Here is a 23,870-nt window from a genome sequence, read left to right as displayed (position 1 = left end):
TATTATTCTTCCTTTATGTAGCTTGAACACTGTATCTTTTATATTAACCTCTAAATGGACCGGCTATGCTTACAATTATTATAATATTCTATTTATAATAATTATTGACTATTATGAATATACAGTAAACGCGCAAGCCTGGTTTTTAATTCAAAGTCCAAAGAAGAGGATATTATTATCATTAGTTATGTTTTATGATATAATGTTTTTTATTTGCTTTTATAAAATTGTTAAATTGATACAAAAGGTACCTTTTACAAACATTAAAAACAAATACCAAGTGTTTATAGCATCTAACTTAAATAAATTGTATTACAATTACAATCATTTTATCTCATTTATTTTTGCAATATTCTCACTAAGGTTTATAATCATGAAGTTATATTTATTATATTTTATAGAATTTTATTATTTTTTATATTGTGGAAAAAGTCTTTTTACATGTCATCAAATAATAATATCAGACATAACAAAATATATTTCTGGTTTATTTATATACGGTTTTTGTGATTCAACATGTAAACAGGCGTCGTTATTATTCTGCTTACAATTATTTCGGTTGTTCGGTTGTTTTATCCATTTATTTATGATCTATTTTTACCATGAGTAATAAACGGAATACCAATTTGATATTAGGATTATTAAATGTACAGTCTCTTTTTACCGGTTGTGAAGAATTACAAGTGATGCTCGAAACTCACGGTCTTGACATTTTAGCCTTGAATGAGACATGGACGAAGGAGGGAATGGAGAGGTTTGCTCCCATCATGCCTGGATACAAATTGTTAAACACGCCTCGTCCGCACGGAGGCCGGGGAGGAGGGGTGGGCTTTTATGTACGCAAAGGCTTGAGAGTACGAACCCGAGCGCACCCTCCGTCTCTATTGGAACAGATGTGGATCGAGCTGACGATAGCCGGTGTGGGGCGAGTAGCAATCGGTACTGCTTACAGACCCGAGAGCATTAGAGTTGCAGCCGCTATCGACGCTCTTAGCGAATCTGTGAGCTCATTCGGAAGCTGTACTCATTTATTTCTGCTGACAGACTTCAATATTGATTTAACGAGAACAGACAGGGGTCAAGCTTCTGAGTTCCTCTCTTTTTTGACGCAACAAAATTTACATCAACTTACTAAAGAGCCTACTCGGATCTCAAAAACTGCACAAACTCTCTTAGATTTGATTATTACCGACAGCCCAGAAGTTTGTGAAAGTATGAATATTATACACAATCGGGACCTTAGTGACCACGCTTTAGTCATATTAAAATGTAAAATTAAAAAAATAAAACCTGTGCCAAAATATAAATATACGAGATTATTAAAAAGTGTTAATTTGGAAGAATTTAATAAAGATTTAGTTTCTTTACCTTGGAACTCAGTACAATACGCGAAAGACATGAACGAAATGACAAACATTTTTAACCAACTTATAAATAAATTGTTTGATAAACACGCTCCAATAAAGAAAATTAAGATTCATTCAACGCCGCGTCCTTGGGTCACGAATACAGTAAGGACCATGATGTTACTACGAGACAAAGCACTAATAAGGGCGCGAAAAACTAAGAACGACGCACACTATCGCTTTTATCAAGACTTACGTAATTCGGTCATTAGTGCTTTGAGACGAGAAAAAACGGCATTCTTCACCGAGTATGTAAATAATAACAAATGCAACCCGAAAGCAATGTGGAATTTTTTACGTCAAATCTCGATTACTGGCAAAAATAGGGATACAGATAGTTTACCGCACCATTTAAACGACGCTAATGCTATTAATAAATTCTTCCTCGATGTACCCGGGCAAACAATGATAGATACAAATCTAATTAATTTTTATAACAATAATAATTTCGGCGTAAGTAATCAATTTAATATAGAGCCATGTACAATAGATCAAGTCAAAAAAATAATATCAGGTATACAAACGAACGCGGCTGGCCAAGATACAATTAATATTGATATGATAAGGATGACTTTATCTGTAACTCTACCAATTATAACGCGGATGGTTAACACATCTATATCTACCCGAACATTTCCGGATGCTTGGAAAACTGCTAAGATAAAGCCTTTGCCAAAAAAACCAATTGTGGAGGAACTGAATGATTTACGGGCCGTCAGTATACTACCTGTTTTATCAAAAATTATTGAGCGAGTAGTTTGTAATCAATTAGTAAAATTTTTAGACAGTGAAAAAATCCTACCAAATGTTCAATCTGGGTTTCGAGCGAAGCATGGCACAGCTACAGCTTTAGCACACGTAACTGATGATGTCATATCAGACAGTGATAATGGGATGGGTAGTATTATGATTTTATTGGACTTCACTCGTGCGTTTGACTCCATCGATAAGGAACTTTTGTTAGCCAAATTAAAGTACTACGGTGTTAATCCAAATGCTAGTGGTTGGTTCAGATCCTATCTATCTGATAGAAAACAGTTTGTTGTCACCGAAAAGGAAGGAAGTTTAAATTATTCAAGAACTGAGCCAACTCCGCGTGGTTGTCCTCAGGGTTCAATACTCAGTCCGGTTTTATTCACACTGTACACTACTGACCTGATAAAACACATAAAACACTGTAAAGTACACTTGTATGCCGATGACACGCAGTTATATTATCCTATAGACCCCAAAAATTCAATAATCACAGAGCGTCAAATTAACGAAGATTTAAAACGGGTGTCATTATGGGCTAAACAGAATGCTTTGGTACTTAATGGATCCAAATCCAAATACATTGTATTAGGTTTTTTTTTTTTTTTTTTTTATACATAGATAGGCGGACGTTTGACCCCAGTCCCACCTGATGGAAAGTGGTGACGAGATCTAAGGTGGTAAGTCACGCCCGCCTAGAAAGTGCCTGTTAATTCGTCTCTTGAAAATTCCCGTGTTATACTTCTCTGGAAAGACGGACGCCGGCAGAGAATTCCACTCTTTGGCAGCTCGCATTAAGAAGGAGGACGCAAAGCGTGCTGTGCGTGCAAAAAATCAAATAAAAAAAATAAAAAATCTTAATTTGGAAATAAAGATCGATAATAAACAGTTAGTTGAAGTGGATAGGGCTAAGAATCTCGGCATAGTTTTGGATGGACAGCTTAAATATGACGATCATATAAATCTCACTATCAGAAATGCCTTTTACAGATTGAAAGTCTTGTATGGTCTCAGGCAAGATCTATCAGAGCGGTCCAGAATAATGCTTACAGAGTCATTGGTTCTGTCCCACTTTAACTACTGTGATACGATATATGGTCCCCGCTTGTACGCTAAAACTGAGCGAGCAATACAGCGTGTACAGAATGCGTGCGCTCGTTTCTGCTTCGGTATACCAAAGCGTGCACATATCACGCCTTACCTAAATAGCCGAAGGATCCTAAAGATGGCCGGTCGTAGACAGTTACATCTAGCAGGCCTGGTACATAGATTGGTACACACTGGAGTTCCTGTCTACCTCTATGAAAAATTGAAATGGACCCAGGAGTACCATGGTAAGAATACACGAGGTAGAAGTAGCAATGCATTGGTAATACCGAAGCACCATACGTCGGGTTTTAAGGGTGGTTTCAAGTATTCTGCCTCGAAGATTTGGAATGACCTTCCTCCACCCTTGAAACTTAATATGTCATACATATCGTTCAAGCATAAATACAAAATTATACTTTTGAACAAACAAATATCAAACTGGACACCCCAATAAAGCAAAATTGTGGATTGCAAATGTATTTAATATAATATTATATCCTTCTATATATTTATATGTTTTAAGTATATATAAGTAACGAAGTATATACATAGATATGTGTTTATTTTATTTAATATAATCATAATAATGTGTACTTAATTATCTATAAATCTGTTTTAATATATTATTCGTATGTAATTTTTAATAATAACAATGCAAATTATTTTTAGAACTGTAAAGAATGTTTTTTGGTTGGTATTTGTATTTTAATGTAGACTTAGTGAGCCTCGGAAATAAAAACTTACGGGCAGACTGAAAATCAGCGCTGTTCAGGTGTTAAAGCCCGACAGCATGGCTGAGTCTGACCCGATTGCCATGTAAATTCTCTACTTAATTTTTTTAAGTAATGTAAGTAGTTTTTAAGTGTGTGTAACTTAATGTGGCAATAAATATTTTTTCTTTTCTTTTCTTTTTTTGCATAGTTCCCGTTCCCGTGGGATTTCCGGGATAAAAACTATCCTATGTGTTAATCCAAGTTACCTTCTATATGTGTGCTAAATTTCATTGTAATCGGTTCAGTAGTTTTTACGTGAAAGAGTAACAAACATCCATACATCCATACAAACTTTCGCATTTATAATATTAGTAGGATTCCTAAAGAAATTCGCTAAATGTAACTCGATATACTTCTAAAGATTTTAATGCTGATTAGAAGGTAATTCGGTAAGAGCTTCTATTTATAGAAAATTTTAAGTATAATTTGATACAAATTAGTAATTGGAAACGATGGAAAGGTACTTTAAGGGTCTTTCTATTTACTTTAAGGATATTTTTAATAGGCTAATGATTATAGATATATTAATTTGTTTACCGACAAGTTTATTTGAAATTGGTGTTGTAAAATCACTGTTCTGGAAATAGACTTCCTGTCTAATAATAATAATGTTTGTAATTAAGGCACAAAGAGGGGACTATCCCCGTATATGTCTTATTAGCTTTCCGCCTACGGTTTCCCCTGCGTTTTCAAAGAAAAAACCCCATGGTTCCCGTTCGCTTGGGATTTCTGGGATAAAACCTATCCTATGTGTTAATCCAAGTAAATTGGTTCGGTAGTATTTGCGTGAAAGAGTAATAAACTTATATACGCAAACACATCATCCTCACAAACATTCGCATTTATAATATTAATAGAATTAGGATAGGATTTTATAAAATAACCCTGTCGAGTAAAGCAAATAAATAGTTGCGCTTCAAGTTTTATAATATTTAACTAGCTTACCGCCCGCGGCTTCGCCCGCTTTCTCTAAAATGATTTGAGATTTAAACTATCCTATCTATCAAGTTGGATTGAACTGCATATGGTGTGCGAATTTTATTATAATCGGTTAAGTGGTTTAGGAGTCCATTGAGGACAAACATTGTGACACGAGATTAATATATGGTTTAGGAGTCCATTGAGGACAAACATTGTGATACGAGATTTATATATATATTATTATTATTATATTATAAGATATTATTTACCGGTTGACGCCATCATAATCTCCGCCGATGCCGACGTAATCAGCTCCGATCATCCTCTTGATGTAGTGGAAATGTTCTACAAACAAAATAAATTAAAGTTAAGGTATATTTAAATTAATATGAAAATTATTAACTTTTGCTAAACGAAATGTATCTAAAATAAAAAAGTATTTCTCATATCTTTTGACATATTTTATATTTTGTTAAAGTATCTGACTCCCAAGTCGCAAACTAGGTAATAACTAACGACATGTATTTGATACAAGTGATAACTGCGTTAAAAACAACCGACTTCAAACTTGCACTTGCAAAATTCACAAATACCTACAGACAAAAATGCTCATAAAATAAAAACTACTGGGCCTATCCGAATAAAATTTTTATGGGACCAATTCGACACCATCCCGCATCGAACAAAAAAAGAATCACGTAAATCGGTTCAGAAACCTCTGAGTAATCGGTGTACATACATAAAAATAAAAAAAAACATACCGGCCGAATTGATAACCTCCTCCTTTTTTTGAAGTCGGTTAAAAAATATTACCAGCAGTTTCTGAATAAATGGTGTAACTATACAATTAGCTAAAGCCTCTTGAAAACATTTTTACACTTAAATAAATTTGAGCTAGTAACGAATACCAATTTAAAATTAAAAAAAAATCCCTGTAACGGTTTAATCACGCGTTCTGGCTTCAAACATTATGCCAATTCATTCGTCTATACATATAATAAAATCGTAGGAAAGTCAAAACTGTACATTGAATATTTTTTTAAAAGAATACATAATCCATGATCTATAATCGATATAGAAGCCAAAAACATAGTTTTTAGAATTTTTGTCTGTTTGTCTGTTTGTCTGTTTGTCTGTTTGTCTGTATGTATTTCCTTGCTAATCTCAGAAAGTACTGCATAGATTGACTTCAAATTTTGCATGAATATTACTAACAGGTCGGGTGAGGCTATAGGCTACATATTATCAAGCTATCACCTACGGGGGAGGAGCTGTGAACCTTTATTTTTCTTACGTATTCCGTGTATTACGACAGCGTACAATCTAAAGACTCATGTTTAAATGTTGGTTTCGAGTAAGCCATGCTATTATCTAGCTTTACAAAATAAAAACTATGTCATTTACGTAATTTGGGCAGAGAAACAGTTTAATGAATTTAGTAGTATAAAGACAAATTAGAAACAGCGCCATCTATTAAATGTTATAAAAATCAATTCAATTTACACGTTAACTATTGGAAATTAATAATCAAATGACGCATATATAAATGTTGTTTGACAATATCTATATTGACACTATAAAAATTATGCCATTTAAGTAACTTGGGAAGAGAAACATAGCTTAAAGAATGTAAGTTGTATAATGTTAATTTTGTAACAGCGCCATCTATGAGATTTCGTAAAAATCAAATCAATTTACATGTTAACACTACTGAACACAATGTTAAAAATTAATAATTTAAATATAATTATGTTATTTATTTATTTAACTCTTTAACCCATATCTTTCGTTCCCTATAAGATATATTTCGTGTAAATAATAAACTACATTTTTTTAAAGTGAGGGTAGATGTTTATTATTTTAAGTAAAAATAGACACCATTATCTACAGTTAATCTAATGATTGTGTTCCAAAGAGTATAATAATATATTGTTGTGTTCATTAGTTACAATTTTAAAAATCTTCGTGTTTTATAAATTTACTAGCTTACCGCCCGCGGCTTCGTCCGCTTTGTCTAAAACCTAATAAATTATGTACTAAAACCTTCCTCTTGAATTAGTCTATCTATTAAAAAAACCGCATCAAAATCTGTTGCGAAGTTTTAAAGATTTAAGCATACAAAGGGACATAGGGACACAGGGACACAGAAAGCGACTTTTTTCATACTATGTAGTGATATTTATAAAGCAATTGAATGCCATAAAACAAAAAATATCAAATGCAATCTTCGTGTTTTGTGAATTTTCACCATCATGCGTTCCCACAAAAGGTAAGTTGTTACTTACAGGTATTTATTGAAATGAAATGAAATGAAATGAATGATTCTTTTATTATTTTGAGGTGCATTGGGAACAGAAGTTTTTGATAAAATTTTATTTGTAAGTAGTTTTTTTTATAGATTTACAGTTAACTTTTGATTTTTTTATTTACAGATTCAATGCTAATAAAATTATATCGCCTTTGGAAGACGATTTCTGCTGATATTTTTACTACACCACTTGAAAATAAATTGATGATTTGATGATAAAGACAGTAGCAGCGAGGATTAAGTGGAAATTAGTAATCATCCGCTTCGTCAATTTTTGACTGAAGTTAATGTCCAACGTCCAATGGTTCAATCATTGGAAGTATCTCGGGAAATTTTGGAGGATATTTTTCAGGAAGGAGAGGAGGGGTAGCCAACCACATATCAAACTACTACGTTTTAGTACCGAAAAAATTTTTATTGCCAAATGAAACGTAAATTTTGCACTCACAACTTTACAAGTAATGTTTTTATTTTGACTTTGCGGTTATCTGATTATAATATTTATCGTTATGGCTATCGACGTACCGACCGTACTGGGATCAGAGTAGGTACATGATATACAGTTCATCATCCAGGATTGCTTAGAGCATTTTCACACTGAAAAAGATGTTTTCTTTGAATCGTAGTTGCTTCATTTATTTATTTTTAATCATTTTACATAATATGTTTTATATTTTATAAATATATCATTTTCATTATTTAAGTAGATAAAATAAATTATGTAACGGTTTTATAAGAAAACACATTATAGTTAGGCGACGGTGATTTCTTCCAGGCAAAAGATATTCATCAGCTCAATAAAATTGAACAGTATGTTAGTTATTCTTTAGATTCACAATTGTAATGAGCATTTCCGCATGCAAGTTGTATCGTAGTTTAGATATATCATAGTTTTTACATATTAAAGTTCCAACAAAACCCTCAAATTTTTTAGTAGAGTTGAGCAAGATAATTTGAAAAATGTGCCGTGTTAAGTATTATAGAAAAGGTAAGTTCGTTGGTAATTATTATTTCTTCTTCATTTACATGTTGTTAGTAAAAATAAACTTTAACTAACAGTCAAAGTAGTCAAAGTATAATATTGTAACATTCATTCATCATTTTTTGTATAGGCGATATTAACGTAGTATGTTCTTTTTGTAATGCTTTATAGTGTAGTAAGGCGAGTCGGCTTTCGTTTGAAGATACACCGGAACCTTTCACAAAATCACTACTTTTAGAGGAACATACTGTGCAATTAGCGTTTAGCTACTATTATGTATTCTGTGGTGCAATGTAAACTGTTATTAGACAATATTCGCTCTTATAGTAGTGCGTTTCAAATGATCCTTTGGTACTCAATAATTATCAGAAGATCCGTTCATGCTTACTTTTAAGTTTACCATTTGATAGGATCCCTTTTGCCTGAAGGCCAAGCTAAGTTTGTTTAAATATATTTTGTATTCGACTACAACGAATCGTGGAATACAAGAAATCAATATTTCTCAAATTTAAAACTGAACTCATTTCACAATTTTAGAACAGGTTAATTCGTATGTATGCAGTTTTAAATCGACATTAAAAGCTTTTCCTCAAGATGGTGATACCGGCACTCAGGAACTCCCTGGACGTGTTATAACGCCCAGGCCACAGTATTACAATTTTTCCTACAGTAGGGCGACGAATGTATTTTCGCATAGCAACGGAGGGGAACTCGCGGGGGGTCAAGTGACGCGGGCCACGTACCACAAACATGCTTAGTTTGTGGTATCGAGCGCGAAAGATAGTCATCGTGTTTTTAGTAAAGTTACTATGTAAACTAACGTAATTTAATACTTAGGTACATATTCTATAATGGTGTGCTCAAACTGTTAATCTACATTTAATTTAGATTATTATTTGATACTAAGTAATGTAGAATTTAAACCACATTCATGTTTTCTTCAGATTTTAAGATTTTCTTATCAGAGTGTTCAATTTTAATGTAGTTAAATTTTATAAGAGACAATAATTAAGAAAATTTTAAAATAAAGTGTCACGTATTTTTTTTAAACGACGAATGACGAAAAACGACCTTCACGCGGACGAAGTCGCGGGCAACAGCTAGTTCAAACTAAAAATATATTTATTCGTTTATCTGTTTTCGAATATTGCTAAATGTTGCGAGTAACGTCGATTTGTATTTTTACGATTTCAAAGATAAACGACAAATACGATTCGTATCGAATCTGTATCCTATTCCTTCGGTCTCAAAGAATGTTTAGGTAAACAGTATTATTAAAATATTTTCAAAGATTTCTTTGAAAAGATTTCTCTTAGAGATTAGTGAAAGATTTTAAAACTGATTAAATGTACTAAATACCAATATTATGAATAACAACTTACTTAATAATGTTTATTAACATTTTATTTTCAAATTATTCCCATTTTCTAAATCTTTGCCGTAATAATACGATAAACTCTACTGACCCTCAAACAGAATGAAAATCTGTTGTATTATATTTGAAAAAGACAAACAGATGTATTGTACAATTGACTTTGTTTTATAATATTATGTAGTGATTTAAAAACATAATACTATCTCTGCTATCCCATACAACAAATCTATAATTATTATATTTATAGAATCTGTATATTTTTATCTATTTAATCCCCTTAAATCATCATTGTAACGATCAGGCCCAGAGTCCTATGAGAGTTTGCCATTCTCCTTTAGTTTTAAAATTATCTGCATTCACATTACCTCTAAAGGTCGATAAGAGTAGGTAACATGTTGGACAGCTGGGCCTAAGTGATAGGTTTTTGTTTTTCACCGGCTCAGCCTAATGGCTAGAATGATTTGGACCTTCTTGCCCCTAGGTAGCAAGAATCTAATTGTGTGGATTTAGCATTCATTAATCACACCTTATCTGAATGACGAGCGTTTTTATTAATGAAATTTAACTATATCCCGTGTCTTCGTTCGTAATTTCTTTAACGTCATTTGGTCATTATTTTGTACTAGCTTCCGCCCGCGACTCCGTCCGCGCGGATGTCGGTCTTCGCGTGGATGGTTTATTTCTCCATTTTGAGACCTCTGACAATAACATCTTATAAATATCTATTGGACCCAATTCCCAAATACGGTTAGGCCTATAATAATACGCAACGTGTGTTCGCGGTTCTACGGAACAACGTCTATGGATAAAACTGAAAAATTAAGATTAATTTTTTTCTACGTATTTTTCCAGGATAAAAAGTATCCTATTTTACGCCCAGGATAATAAGGTATTATTATACCAAGTTTCATCGAAATCGAACCGCTAGTTTTCACGTGATGCCTTCACATACAGACAGACAGACAGACAGACAGACAGACAGACAAAAAATTTTTTAATCACATATTTGGGTTTGGTATCGATCCAGTAACACCCCCTGGTATTTATTTTTTCAATATTTTCAATGTACAGAATTGACCCTTCTACAGATTTATTATATGTATAGATTCATCTCGTTGTAGTTATTTAGAATGCTAAAGGAACTGTTAATATTAAACTATCCTGATCCTTTTTTTTAGAGGCACCCATCATTTCAGGGTTTTGTCTTGACCTCCTCCGGAATATTGTCCAGAGATTTTTTTTTCTTTTTTAAACTATCGTGATCTTTAGGTAAGTAATATAACAAGGAATAAGTAAGTATAGACAATTTTTATAAAATATTCAAAATAGATACAAGTATATGAAAGGTAGTTAAAGGATAAAGAAAGCTAAGCCAGCGTAATATTTACATTTCTCTATTTGAAGGATGCATCATTAGTTGCTAAATCCATACTTAAATACATATTCTATTCACGTAAATCTACAAAATCATACTTGTAATATCGAGTTCGTGTGATTCTGTTAAGTGCACAATAAACTGTTCATTATATCAAGTCATGTTCTAACAAATAAATTACGATTTTTATAAACTTAAACAGTTATGTATAAGCTTCATTTAGTTTCAGTCAATTAATATCAAATTTCATCAAGCCTTATTCTAAAAACTACATAGCAAATTACGTCCCATGGGCCATAATAAAGAATAATTTTATAGGGTGTGAATATTGTCAATTGAAAGAAAAAACCCAAACTTGGACATTTCACACTGGTATCACGCTCACTGAGATACGCCATCGCGTCCGGCTACAAAGCGAACCTTCCGAAGTTTCTGTCGAACTTTCCAGAAGTTGTTCTAAGTTGAATTATTGTTGCTATATGAGACAGTTTGGAATGCGACTGCGATTTAATGCTTTTAACACGTCTTAGAAGATACAATTATAGAAAGGAGATTTAAGTTTTAGAATATAAGTGTAGTCCCGTATCCCCTAGTGGGGTAAGGGGCAGATGCATTTGCATACATCTGTTTCACTGATTGATTTTCTTTAGGGAAAAGTAGGTGATCAGCCTTCTCTTCTGTGTCCTGCCAGACAGAGAAATTTTTTTTCTTCGTCTCCACCGGGAATCGAACCCAGGACACCTAAGTTCTATTCTGACGCGTCAACCACTGTACCTAGGAGGCGGTCATAAGCGGTAAGGCGGTTTTAGAATATGGGAAGGATCAATTTGTGTTTAAAGACGCTCTGAGTGGGTCCGTCACAAAATTGAGATATTACTAACACCCTACGTGTTCTAACGAAAATTTGTTGGATATATCTACCTATATGTTACATCACGATGCACGCAAAGGAATGTAGATTGGAGTCCTTAGTTCATACTATCGTATCATGCTTCTCATCAAGCTCTTTAGAAAATTAGTCTGTGATAGAGTTGTTTACTTTATTCATCAAGAAGTGAGATTAACAATTGAAATTCATGTCCAATAATTGAATTTAAATATATAATTGATTGACTAGGTGTTATAGGTAACTTTTAAATTTATCACACAAAGAAAGTAATCATAAATTAGTTTACCTATCATTTTTTTACACGCGTATTCTTAGACGGATTTCTGTATGGACTGTTTAATTTTTTTTTATCTCTTTTTTTACAATAATCCGTTTGCAAACCTCGCACAAAAGGTAACGCAACGCAAACATCCCTGTTTTGACTGCCTTGTTTTGTTTTAAGTACATTTCCGTGGGCATATAAACATTCAAGTTATTATTTGGGACCCGGGATAAAATTGCGCGACCTACTCAATTACTCACAGCCTTGGCCGGGGCAAAAGGGAATTTTATTTACTTAAATTTTCCATTTTCAAACGGTGATGTAATTTGCGAAAAACCTTGTGAAGGAAACAAATGATTCCGTAAGTTTGTTAGTGAATGAAAATGTTGCCTGCGGATCAATATAATTAGATTTTTTTGCATTTATCTTTTAATAATATGTGATATTATATATGAGAGTTAAATTTATTCTTCAATCTACGGTGTCATGTTAGTTAGTTCACTTATAACTCAAGAACAGCTAGTTAGATATATTCGTGATAGTTACACCACTTATAACTCAAGAACGGCTGAATAGATTTTAATGATTTCATGGTGCTTGTATTATTGCCTTACCAGCGACATCGGAGATAGTAGCATTGGGAGCGCACTTCACGAAGTCAGGGAAGAAATTCACCATTATCAAGCCGCCGTTTTCTTTCTGTGGGCAAATGATTACAAAATAATGTTGATAGATTAGGCAGAGACAATACATAATTAATTAACAACTAAATTGTTTAGGTATCACGAATAAAGAAGGGCATAATATTGAAATTTATTAGCGTGTAAGTAAGAGAACCGAGGCTTTTTGAGTAACTTTTTAAAAGATATCAGGAAGAATCTCCCATGTGTTCATAAATTATTAGATATAAATTAATACGTAGCCCACTACCAAACTATTTCCAACCAGAACACCCGTAAAACCTTTAATCCCACCCAAATCGAATTACAATGCCCTCTAATGTAATCAAACGATAACCTAATTACGTTTCAAATGAGACAGCAACCAAATCCCATATATAAACAATTATTTCGCGATAACAATATACCGACAAACCATAATACTATAACATTCAGTATTGATTTGGATTTGCACATCCATCTCTGAGGATGACTATCAAATTCCAGGAATATTAAATGCAAGTACCATGAATAATTCATTGGAGAGGTTAAATTGTGATGCGGTGTTCAAGGTAACGTATATGCCATTTCTGAAGTGTTATGCAGCTAAGACTTTAACTAGCAACGCGCCGTGCTCGAGTAATCCTATGGAGCCTATATTATGACACTTTCAAATTAGGCAGTTTTAACTGATGAGTAAAATTTCAAAATTTATCTGGAGAAATTTTGAACTCTGGAGTTCTGGAGAATATTTTTTACAAATCCTCTGAATAAAATGAGTGTTGATTTCATAAGAATGTTACAAAATAGATTATGAGTTTACAGCATTGAATTTAACAATTGATTTAGTGGCGATAAAAATACTTCTAAATAGATATTATTTAATTTATACAAAAATGTGAAAATTACTACCATACCATTCAGAAGATAATAGTTATTTTAAAGATACTAAAATATTTTATTGTTTCTTCAAAATTGAAAACCTTCGTTATCCAGAATTTTGTTAGCGTTATAAAAAATTGGTGAAAAGTAAAAAATCGTCCGTGGCGAGGTGAAAGGTTACGAAATATAGATTTTTTGTCCAATATTCGCTATGATTCTTTCCAATCGTTCAAAGTGTTCGTAGAAAAATGTTGGATGAAATATAAGGAATTTTCTTTTTAAGATTTTGTCCAACAGTTTTGACGAGCGTGATTTTATTTATTAGTCTGATCTTTTAGTATCTTTATTTCCATTGCAAACAATAGTCAATTTAGTCAATATAAAAGAGTACCATCATTCTATTCAAAGACTTTCAATCAAATCAACAAACAAATTATCTCACCATGAATTTCATTACGAAAAAAACAAAAAGCGAAAATTTATTAATTCCCGAAAAAAGCACAATAAAACACACCTAACATTCTATTTCTCCATACATTCAGTCGATTTTTCATTCTACGCAGTTGTCGACGCTAAATCTAAAGGCCTATTCACACAGGGCGGTAATTTAAAGAACTGACGTGACAATATGGGCGCTGAAAGGCATTGCACGCTGACTGCCTTTGTTAGCATTGTGGACGCAACTTTGTGGCTGCGTGGTGTGTACAGATTTGGCGATATTTAACCAACAAGTTTTGATACTTTGCTTTAAAAGTGTTGAAAATTGTTTTATTTTTAGAAATTTTGTTATTTGGCATTAAATCTGTTTACACTTAAATTATAAAGGAGTTTTTTTGTTGGTCGTCTGTTTGTATTGAATAGGCTCCAAAAATACTGGATATCATCATCATTGTCAACCGACTTAGTAATAAAACCAACATTAAAATCACAAATCCTTACCAAAGATTGGATAATATCATCCGGAACGTTCCTCTTATGAGGGCAGAGACTATACACCGAAGAGTGGCTGAATATCACCGGAGCTTTGGACAGCCGGATCGCTGCTCTGGTGGTGTTTTCCCCAACGTGGGAGAGGTCCACTATCATGCCCAGACGGTTCATCTCCCTCACCACTTTCTGTTGACAAATGATAGTGTAAACTTATGGTATTGGGGTAAGATATGGCTGTGCAGAGTTCGTTAAGTTGGTGGTTGGAAAGGAATTGAAAATGAAGAAGATTTTATATAGTGCACTTATTTATGAAAACACACAAATATTTTAAATAAATTCGCGATGCAATTTTATGTTACAAGAAGCTGTCCATAAACATCAGAATATGTACCTATGTAAATTTTTGACGATTAAAAAATCAAATAAAAATTTTGATGTTCAAAAAACAAAAATTCAGATATAATGGTTCATGATGAAAAACTAGATAAATTTCATGAAATAAATAAATTATCGAGTATGATATTCAATTAAAATTCAAACAAATGAAGGATTTATGAAAAACGGATTAAATATAATTTCATAGAATACGGTTTATTATTACCTAAGTATATTAGGATTACGGTTAATACAAGCTCATAATTAGTGAGAAATCAATGGTCCGGGTGTATATTGCTATTAATTGAAGTTAGTTACCCCAGCTAATAGGAATTCCGCTGCTATGTTACATACTATCTGTTTTATTTGCTTTAATTAAGTTAATATAGAGTCCATATAATTCAATTAAAATTCAAAACTAGAGGTCCACCCCGGCTTCGCCCCTGGTGGTACATGTTTACGATTTCTCTCCATAAGAACCATCCTCGTACTTCAAGGAATAATATAAAAATGGAAATAGGTCCATCCGTTCACGCGCGATGCTGTGAACACTTCTTTTTCAAGAGAATAAACAATTATTTACAGCCTGGCCGGAAAACAGTTCTTTGTTAATAATATTATGTGTAAGTAACTGAATCATCTTTTTTTTGTAGCACTTGGCCAGAATCTCGCCTGATGGTAAGCTGAGATGTGGCCTAAAATGGGGAGCGCTTCCCTAGAATGTTATTAAAAAGTTTTATTTTATATAATATATGTAATAATTATGTTCTTTTAAATAAGGTAGAAGATAAAGAGACATAAGTTAATGATTTTAGACATTTCATTTTTGGCTCCACCCTAATGAAAAATGTAATATTACTTTTTTTAATCCTTATTAAAATTGCTCAAAATTTCTAAAGCTAAAAATTTTCTCAACAGTTTTAACAATAGCAATTTAGTGAATGAAATTAAGAATTTAAATAACAATGCAATCAACAATCACATTGTTGAATTCACCTTTCGCTCATTAATCAAACATAACACAAGTTGTTTAGAGGACGCTCAAATTATTTTTGATTGAATTATTCAGAATATCACGTACCTATCTGTGAAACTAGCAATTTCATACGAACGCCGCTAATGATGCCATTTTAGAGTTTATTGACACATAGAAATTTAATGCTCCATTGGTTATGATGAAAATGTTTAACGAGAACCTGTAATTGGGATAATTATGCGCTAAGTAATAAACATAGCAACAGACAAACCATTTTTAGTTGTCCTTGATTGCTTGTCCGAAAAGGCACATTTTAAAAGCAAAATTGGCACGCGAAACGTCCGTACATGTCGTAATAAAAACCAATTAAACTTCATAACACACGACATATTCGTTTTAAAAGTTTAAAACAGTGCTTAAAAGCGAAACATTCCGCATAAGCTACGGGCGTGCTCTGGGTTTTTTAATTTTAATGCCATTTATTGTATGCCAATTTTTACAGGCGACCTTCCTTTAAATATGCGTACTTTAACATTTATTAAAAAATGCTACTTTATTTGAATAAATACTTAACCAATTTTAAGTAGTTCACCGCAAACCGTAGCCAACTTGGATGTAAAATGTTAAATGTAAGACAAAGTACATAATCCCAAAAACTAAGCAGTTAATAAACGCAGCAGTGACTTTGACCAACTTTAAAACTCTAATTACGGCAGCAATCATCGGCTTCTTAAGACTGCATTTCAGACTTGTGGAAAAAATAACGAGTGAGAAAAAATTCCTCGCAAAAACCTAGACTTGGCACAAATTGTTGGCACTCGCTGAGCTGTTAATGATACGTGAAAATAATATATGGCGGCATTTTGAAACGGAAAATTATGCAAGTATTAATAACAATATTTTTCAGCCGGATTACTTTAATTAGGCTCTAAAAGCCTAATTATAGAGAGGTTTCTTGCGGTGGGAATAAAAACTTGGGCCGAGGTCAAAGGGAGTATTATCTAGCCTTTTTATATTCCTTAGCTTGATTAAGTCGTTACGAAGGTAACAGGAATGGCAGATAATCTCCTCCTTGGGCACGGAATTCCAATTGTCTCTATTTGGCTGTTCGTCACTATAAGCATTGCGTTCTCGGGTTTATTTTTATTAAACTTTTCATCTAGTCCTCTTTATTTCTGTCTCATGTTTTCCTTTGTAGCTTTATCTCTTCTATTCTGTATTAAATACTGGTCGTCTTAACCCGGGTTTATATTATTATTTACCAAAATAAATTTATTATAAAAATATCTGTTGTGAATAATATTTATCTATGTGTACATACAAATTTAAAAAGTAAAATATAATTTCGTTCGTTAATAGTGCTCCCAAGTGAAAATAAGCCTATATAATAATATTATGTAGGTATGTACGTAATAATCCAGCTAATAATCTATTTCTCAGCTAAATTTCTAAAGATTATATAAGTAGGAAAAATAGTATTTGGTAATACACAAACTACTTGCTTTACAAAGTATTGTACAAGAGTGAGGAGACACACAAGCTATTGCCGAATACCATGTTCAAAACAGCACTCTTATTTTTGTTTGTAACTTGACAGCGTTATGGCAGACAGGTTTTAATGAAAGTTTGAATTTCATTATATCTTTTATTTGAAACTCCGAATTTTCTTGTGTGTCATATTTATGTTCGTCTCTCTGAGCTGAAATGAGATTTATTTTCAAGGTTTATAAATTGCTGGTAATACCTATGTTTAGTTTTATTTGCTTGCTATCTTTGAAGTAAATAATTATTAATTACTATAAAATATAATTTAACGTACAACAACTACTACTACTAAAACAGTTCTCAATATGTTAGCAGTCTTATATTTGTTTAACAATCGCTTTATAAATTACATTAATACCCAGATTTAAGCCTTCTGATCTTCAATGAAAAACGCAACATTGTTTTATATTTTACAAAGATATAAAATTTATGGAAGAACGTGGCCTTTTCATTTCTCTGTAGGCACATTTATCTGTATTTTGATGTTGTATTTTTTCACTATTAATAATTTATGCCATTTCTGCTTGGCATACAATTGTAACAATTCAACACACAATGCTTCCTAATTTCCTCTAACCAAATCCAATCAAATATGCTATCTAGATTCCAGGGTTTACAGAACTGAGATGCACTTGACATATACAATGGCAATACTGGGCAAACGGATGCGATCTTAGATCTATAAGATATTATGTTGATTAGCATTTACTGTTTTAATTAATATTGTATAGCCTTATATATTTCAATTTTTTTTAACACGATTTTATTAGCTTCATTAGCTTCACCTGTATAATTATGTAACTGACTCCTTTTATTTTAAACAGACAGATTTAACAAATGCAATGTATACGTAATTATTAATGACTTTTTTACGTTAATGTTATGTTATGATAACATATTTATGTTTATGAAAATTATTTCTCGTAACTTTTTATTTACTTTTCTCATAAATCATTCCTTGATTGAATATCCTGTAGGTAAATGTAGCTGATTACTTACTGGTTATTTAATGTTTTCATTGAAAATTGATGTTTAACAGAAGCGAATCTTTATGAAAATGAGACCTTATTATTGAATGTGGTTGCTTTAATAAATTTCTGAGAAATATCCAATTAACTTTGTAATAGAAGGTTAACGTGTTACCTAACGTGTGAAGGTAGATAATATTATGGTACCAATGAAAATGATTCGTATAATAATTAATACATATCTCATAGTATTTGTCAAAAAAGTTTGCGGTCCAGTACAAGCTCAAACTGGACTAATTTTTGTGACCCAAGCAGTTATTAAATAATTCGCATCGAAAAATATACCAATTGTTCAAGCGTTATGGGCCCTCTACACAATAGGCAGCGTTGGGCGAGTAGAGGCAATCACGATAGCGTAGAGAACGTCTATGAACAGTCGTCACTGTAGAAGTTTATTGCCGTATTGGCGGCAAACATCGACGATCATTTGTTGGGCCAACGCCACCCATTGTGTAGACCGACCGGTCTTTAAACATTTTATAAAATCGTAGGAAATATTTATATTTCTTTTATAATATTAAAAAAAAATCTTACCTCACCAAACTCCGTTAGGCCATTGGCAGCGGGTGGTTCATTTGAAGAATCGGCCCTATGGAAAGAGACAACACCATAATATAGAAAAGTTGAAAACAAGTTAGAGAGAGACAAATATATTAATAATATCCTCGATAATGATTGGCTCCGATCAATATCGTCATGTGTTTTTCAACTTTCCTATCGCAAGCAAAATAGCAGAAAACTCGTTAATTTAAATTCATTCGCTTTCGCATGTTGTTTATTTTTTAATACATTTGCCTCAGCAATAACAGCATGTAATAGTGTTTTGCTTTTATTCGGATACATTATGGTTGTTGATAAGGATGTTCAAATATTAGCTTTATTACAATGTATCTGTTATTCTCAGGTGAAAGGGAAACAGCCGTAAGGAAAAGAACCGCCAAATGATAATAAAATAAACTTATTAGGAAAATAACAAAAAAGAATAATTACTTAATTTTCTGTAGACAGAGTAGGATACAATTTGATTGGGTTATTTTTTTTACTAAGTTGAATATAATTTTGACTTTAATAATAAATTCTTATAATATTGAAGGTACTTTTAGGTTACATGCGAAATCAAAGCATATGTATAGAACGGTAGAAGCATAGTACCTATATGGATTAATGAATATATATTCTATCATAGGATAAAGGAATTAATTCTAGGCTGCATAGTGCATATGGGTACAAAGGTCCGACAGCGCACCGAAACGTATGGATCGAAGTTCGAACTATAGAGAAATGTAATGCCCTTTGAGGGTATTTTGAATTTCATAGCTACAATTTCGCTTATTTGGAGGTTAGAATATATTGCCGCTTAGAAATACTAGGTGTGAGTAGAATATTCTAGAAAATATTGTTGAAAAATGTAGAAATTACCGTATCGAACGTCTCTTTGGTTAACGAAAACTGAATTATAATAATTTTTCACTAATCTTTGTATAACATTAATTCAAATTTATTATTGAAAAATGTTTTTGAGTTTGAAGTAATTATTTCCAACGTAATTCGTTTTTTAACCGACTTCAAAAAAAAGGAGGAGGTTATCAATTCGGCCGGTATATTTTTTTTTATGTATGTACACCGATTACTCCGAGGTTTCTGAACCGATTTACGTGATTCTTTTTTTGTTCGATGCGGGATGGTGTCGAATTTTATTCGGATAGGCCTAGTAGTTTTTATTTTATGAGCATTTTTGTCTGTAGGTATCTGTAAATTTTGCAAGTGCAAGTTTGAAGTCGGTTGTTTTTAACGCAGTTATCACTTGTATTTATTATTACGTGTGATTGAATTCTTGATGAAAGTGTATTAAGCAAATTATAATTTTATTAAATCGTGTTTTATGTTATGAATAAATAAGTGATACGAGTACAGAGTTGATTTTGAATATTATAATAATAATTTTTTATTGTTAAAACAAAATTTATAGGGAAATATTTTCCCTCAACCGTATAAAGTATTCTCTCATTTTATTTAATATTAATTATTCAAAAAGTATTTGTTCATTTTATTTAAACTTTAAATCATCCACCAGTCACTAGAATAAAATGATGGGCAAAACAACTTCTCAAACATATTGTTTTGTCTTGGTTCTTCCATTTGGAAAGGTAAAGGGATCGGATCCAAAAACACTTGTCTTAAGTGGGAAATAATTACTAATTCTTTTCTATATTTATAAATCTATTCTCTATCTGCTCGGGTAATACCAACTAAATCATTACATTGTTTTTGATTTCACTTGATTTTGAAAACAATTTAGCGCTCAAAGGGTATTTATTATATATATTACACAATATTTCCAGGCGTCGACAGCGCCTCCATATACGGGGAGGGAACTACAAAAGCGAAGTGAATACTCAAACAATAGATTCAATGGTTTTAATAAACAAGCCCACGGCTGCTAAATGATGCAATTTTGAAGCTCTATGGCCGTTGGAATAGATACCTAATTGGGAAAAGTTGAACGCTAAGGTTTTATGTTCTTTATTTGGGGGTGAATGTTGGTTTGGATTTGTGATGGACTTTTAATGTGATTGAAATTGTAAGGATATTCCTGGGTGTGCATAATACCAATTGATTACTACCACTGCAGGGCTTATAAAACTACTGAATTATGATTTATTATTGTCGTAATTACATTACTGTTTTATTAATCACACAAAACTTTCATCACAAATTATTTCAAGATTTCCATTTAGTCGCAATATACAAAAAATGTAACAAAAAAAGGTATAAATTTTTTTGACAAAAGAATTTTTGACAAAATTTAGAAATAAAATTATTCCCCATATTTTTAGTATAATAAAATGTACTTACCATGGCGTATTACAGGTGTGAGTGAGAGTCATGTACCGCACGCCAAGCTGGTAGTAACTACGGAGGACCCCCAGGGAGTTCGCGATAGAGTGTCCCCCCTCTATACCGATGAGTGATGCAATCTTACGAGGCCGTGCGCTGTGAGCTTCCAGAATGTCTGTTAAAATAATGTTTCGTAATAGTAATAGTGTCCCACAACACATTTAAAGTCTCGAAAGGGCCTCTGCGTGTTGGATCCGTGTCCCCACGTAAGCCTTCCAAAGGTCCGGGTACCGTCCTTCTGGTGGTACCCGAGTATTATGGAACCGAGAAACATAGTAATTTACATAATGAGGTGACATGTGCGTTAAAGTTATTAACTTTTATAATAAACAAATTATTGTTTATTTTTTTATCTTACATCGCCAACATGGATACTCAGATGTATAAAGATAACAAAATTTATTTCTAGCAACAAGTGTAACTGCCTTTTTTTTGTCTGAAAACAAGATGTGAAACAGCGAGCAAATGAGCACAATTTATTTAACATAAAGGAACATTCGAATGAAATATCGCTTTATTCGTTCTTTTGAATTCTCTAATGTGTTCTCAAATTTCAAAGTATAAGTAAATGATAAAATCCCCCGAGCATTGGAGAAGGAAAGTCATTATTTTTACTTCCCCAGTGTATATTAATTTATCACGTTTGTCACATTGTAGCTAAATTGTAGAGTCATCATTTTTAACGTATTTACTTTAACAGGGCGCGATGAATGTCTTTTGATTGTTTTGTGTATCTTCTACAATAGACAGAATTATTAATAAAGTAGGTGTGTAATAAATAATTAATGTTTGCAACGTTTTGAGAGTCATCCACACTAATATTATAAATGCGAAAGTAACTCTGTCTGTCTGTTACCCAATCAATGAAATTTGGTATAGATATATTTTGATACCAAAGAAAGGACATAGGATAAGGTTTTATCATGGAAATCCCACGGGAACGGGAACTATGCGGATTTTTCTTTGACTGCGCGGGCGATGCCGCGGAATCTTTTATATATCAATCTTAAGTAGATTCTATGTTCTTTTCTTCTCCTTTCTTTTGCTTCTATGAGCAGCGATTAAGAATCATAAAGTCATTCCATCTTCACCTATAATTGCTGTACCCAAACCATTGTTTAAAAATTAAAATCTATCTTATTTTCTAGGTAACTACCATGTACAAAAAATCTTTTTCCCAGGTGATTAACGCCCAACTTATTTGGCCCGACTTGAATGAAAAACCTAATTATTTTCAAAAACAAAAGAAGCAGGTTGGCGTAGCGCTAACTCGGCCCATTGTACAGAAAAATCGCAATGAAAATTATAATTGTGTGCCCGCAAACAATTAAGGCATAGAAAAGGAAAGTGTAGCCCAAATAGAATATTATTTATGCCTTGCTAATTATTGCGGGAAGAATAGTGTGTTTATTCTGTGTTATTATAGTGTTCTATTTAGCGTGGTCAGTTTCTTTCCATTGTTTAAGATATTAACTTGAAATAAGTAGTGGCAAATGTGAAAATATGAATGGAAATTTTATTTTGTTTTAAGTACGTAAATAATTAAAGCCAGTTAAAGCTGAAGAATTTGTTTGTTTGCTTGAATTGAACGCGTTAATCTTAGGAACCACGAGTTGGATTTGCGCGCTAGTAAATATTAAAAATTTTATTATCCTGATAACTCGTGAAAAATGGAACTGTATCTGCCTATGTTCCACTTAAATCGTTCTAAATTGTAATCTAAACTGGAAAAGCACTTCACATTGAGTTCAGAATGATCATTAATTGTTTATTACCATGAAGTAATTAATTTTGTTAACATTATAATGTTACTTTTCCAAGGTTATAAAACCAATGATTCGAAAATGTAGTATTATGTGGGAAGCGATAATACTATTATTTGTTTAATATACGAAATTAATACGAAAACACATAATATAATGCTAAGTAACATACATGTGCCTACCTATATAATATGATTTTATAGAAAAACCAAAAAAATTGAGTGTTTAATTCTTGTATAGACTCTAGATATATAAAATTCTCATATTATCACAATGTTTTGTACCTCAGCTATGTAACTACACTCAGCAAATAAAGAAAATTGAAATTGAATTAGTAACCATACTCCTCCGTGACGCCTGGACCGATTATCATGAAATTTTGCGTATCGGGTCTGAAAATTGGACAGCATGTATTTTTCATACCCCTAAATGATAAGAGGAAGGCCCACCTGCCCCTTCGCTTGCTCTGACATAAAAAATGTATTTAACAGAAATAATCTCACCAGTAACAGAAGTAGCCATTTGGAAGTGCTGCGGGTACTTCTCAACCAAGCGTTTGATAACGTCTATTTGCTCCAAAGTCAACTGGACAGCGTCCTTGTTCTGGGCACTGCAGGGCACGAATGCTGACCAGAACTGGAACAAAAATGATACATTAGTCAAAGTGTAAATATCATAGAA

The 23,870-nt window shown here is 32.6% G+C and overlaps 1 protein-coding gene across 1 annotated transcript in view; it reads right to left on the bottom strand.

Moving 5' to 3' along the window:
• Window positions 1–23,870, bottom strand: part of LOC123705135 (dipeptidase 1-like) — a 118,192-nt gene that overhangs the window by 4,564 nt on the left and 89,758 nt on the right. Inside the window, exons 5-10 of the mRNA XM_045653777.1 lie at window positions 23,693–23,825; window positions 21,385–21,541; window positions 19,063–19,117; window positions 14,614–14,790; window positions 12,748–12,832; window positions 5,212–5,287 (exon numbers count right to left, since the gene is read on the bottom strand). Of these exons, the coding sequence (XP_045509733.1) occupies window positions 5,212–5,287; window positions 12,748–12,832; window positions 14,614–14,790; window positions 19,063–19,117; window positions 21,385–21,541; window positions 23,693–23,825 (683 nt within the window). The remainder of the gene's footprint in view (window positions 1–5,211; window positions 5,288–12,747; window positions 12,833–14,613; window positions 14,791–19,062; window positions 19,118–21,384; window positions 21,542–23,692; window positions 23,826–23,870) is intronic.

This window comes from Colias croceus, chromosome Z (assembly GCF_905220415.1).
Source record: "Colias croceus chromosome Z, ilColCroc2.1".
NCBI classification, from domain to species: Eukaryota; Metazoa; Arthropoda; class Insecta; order Lepidoptera; family Pieridae; genus Colias; species Colias croceus.
This window is presented reverse-complemented; position numbering and strand designations above follow the sequence as displayed.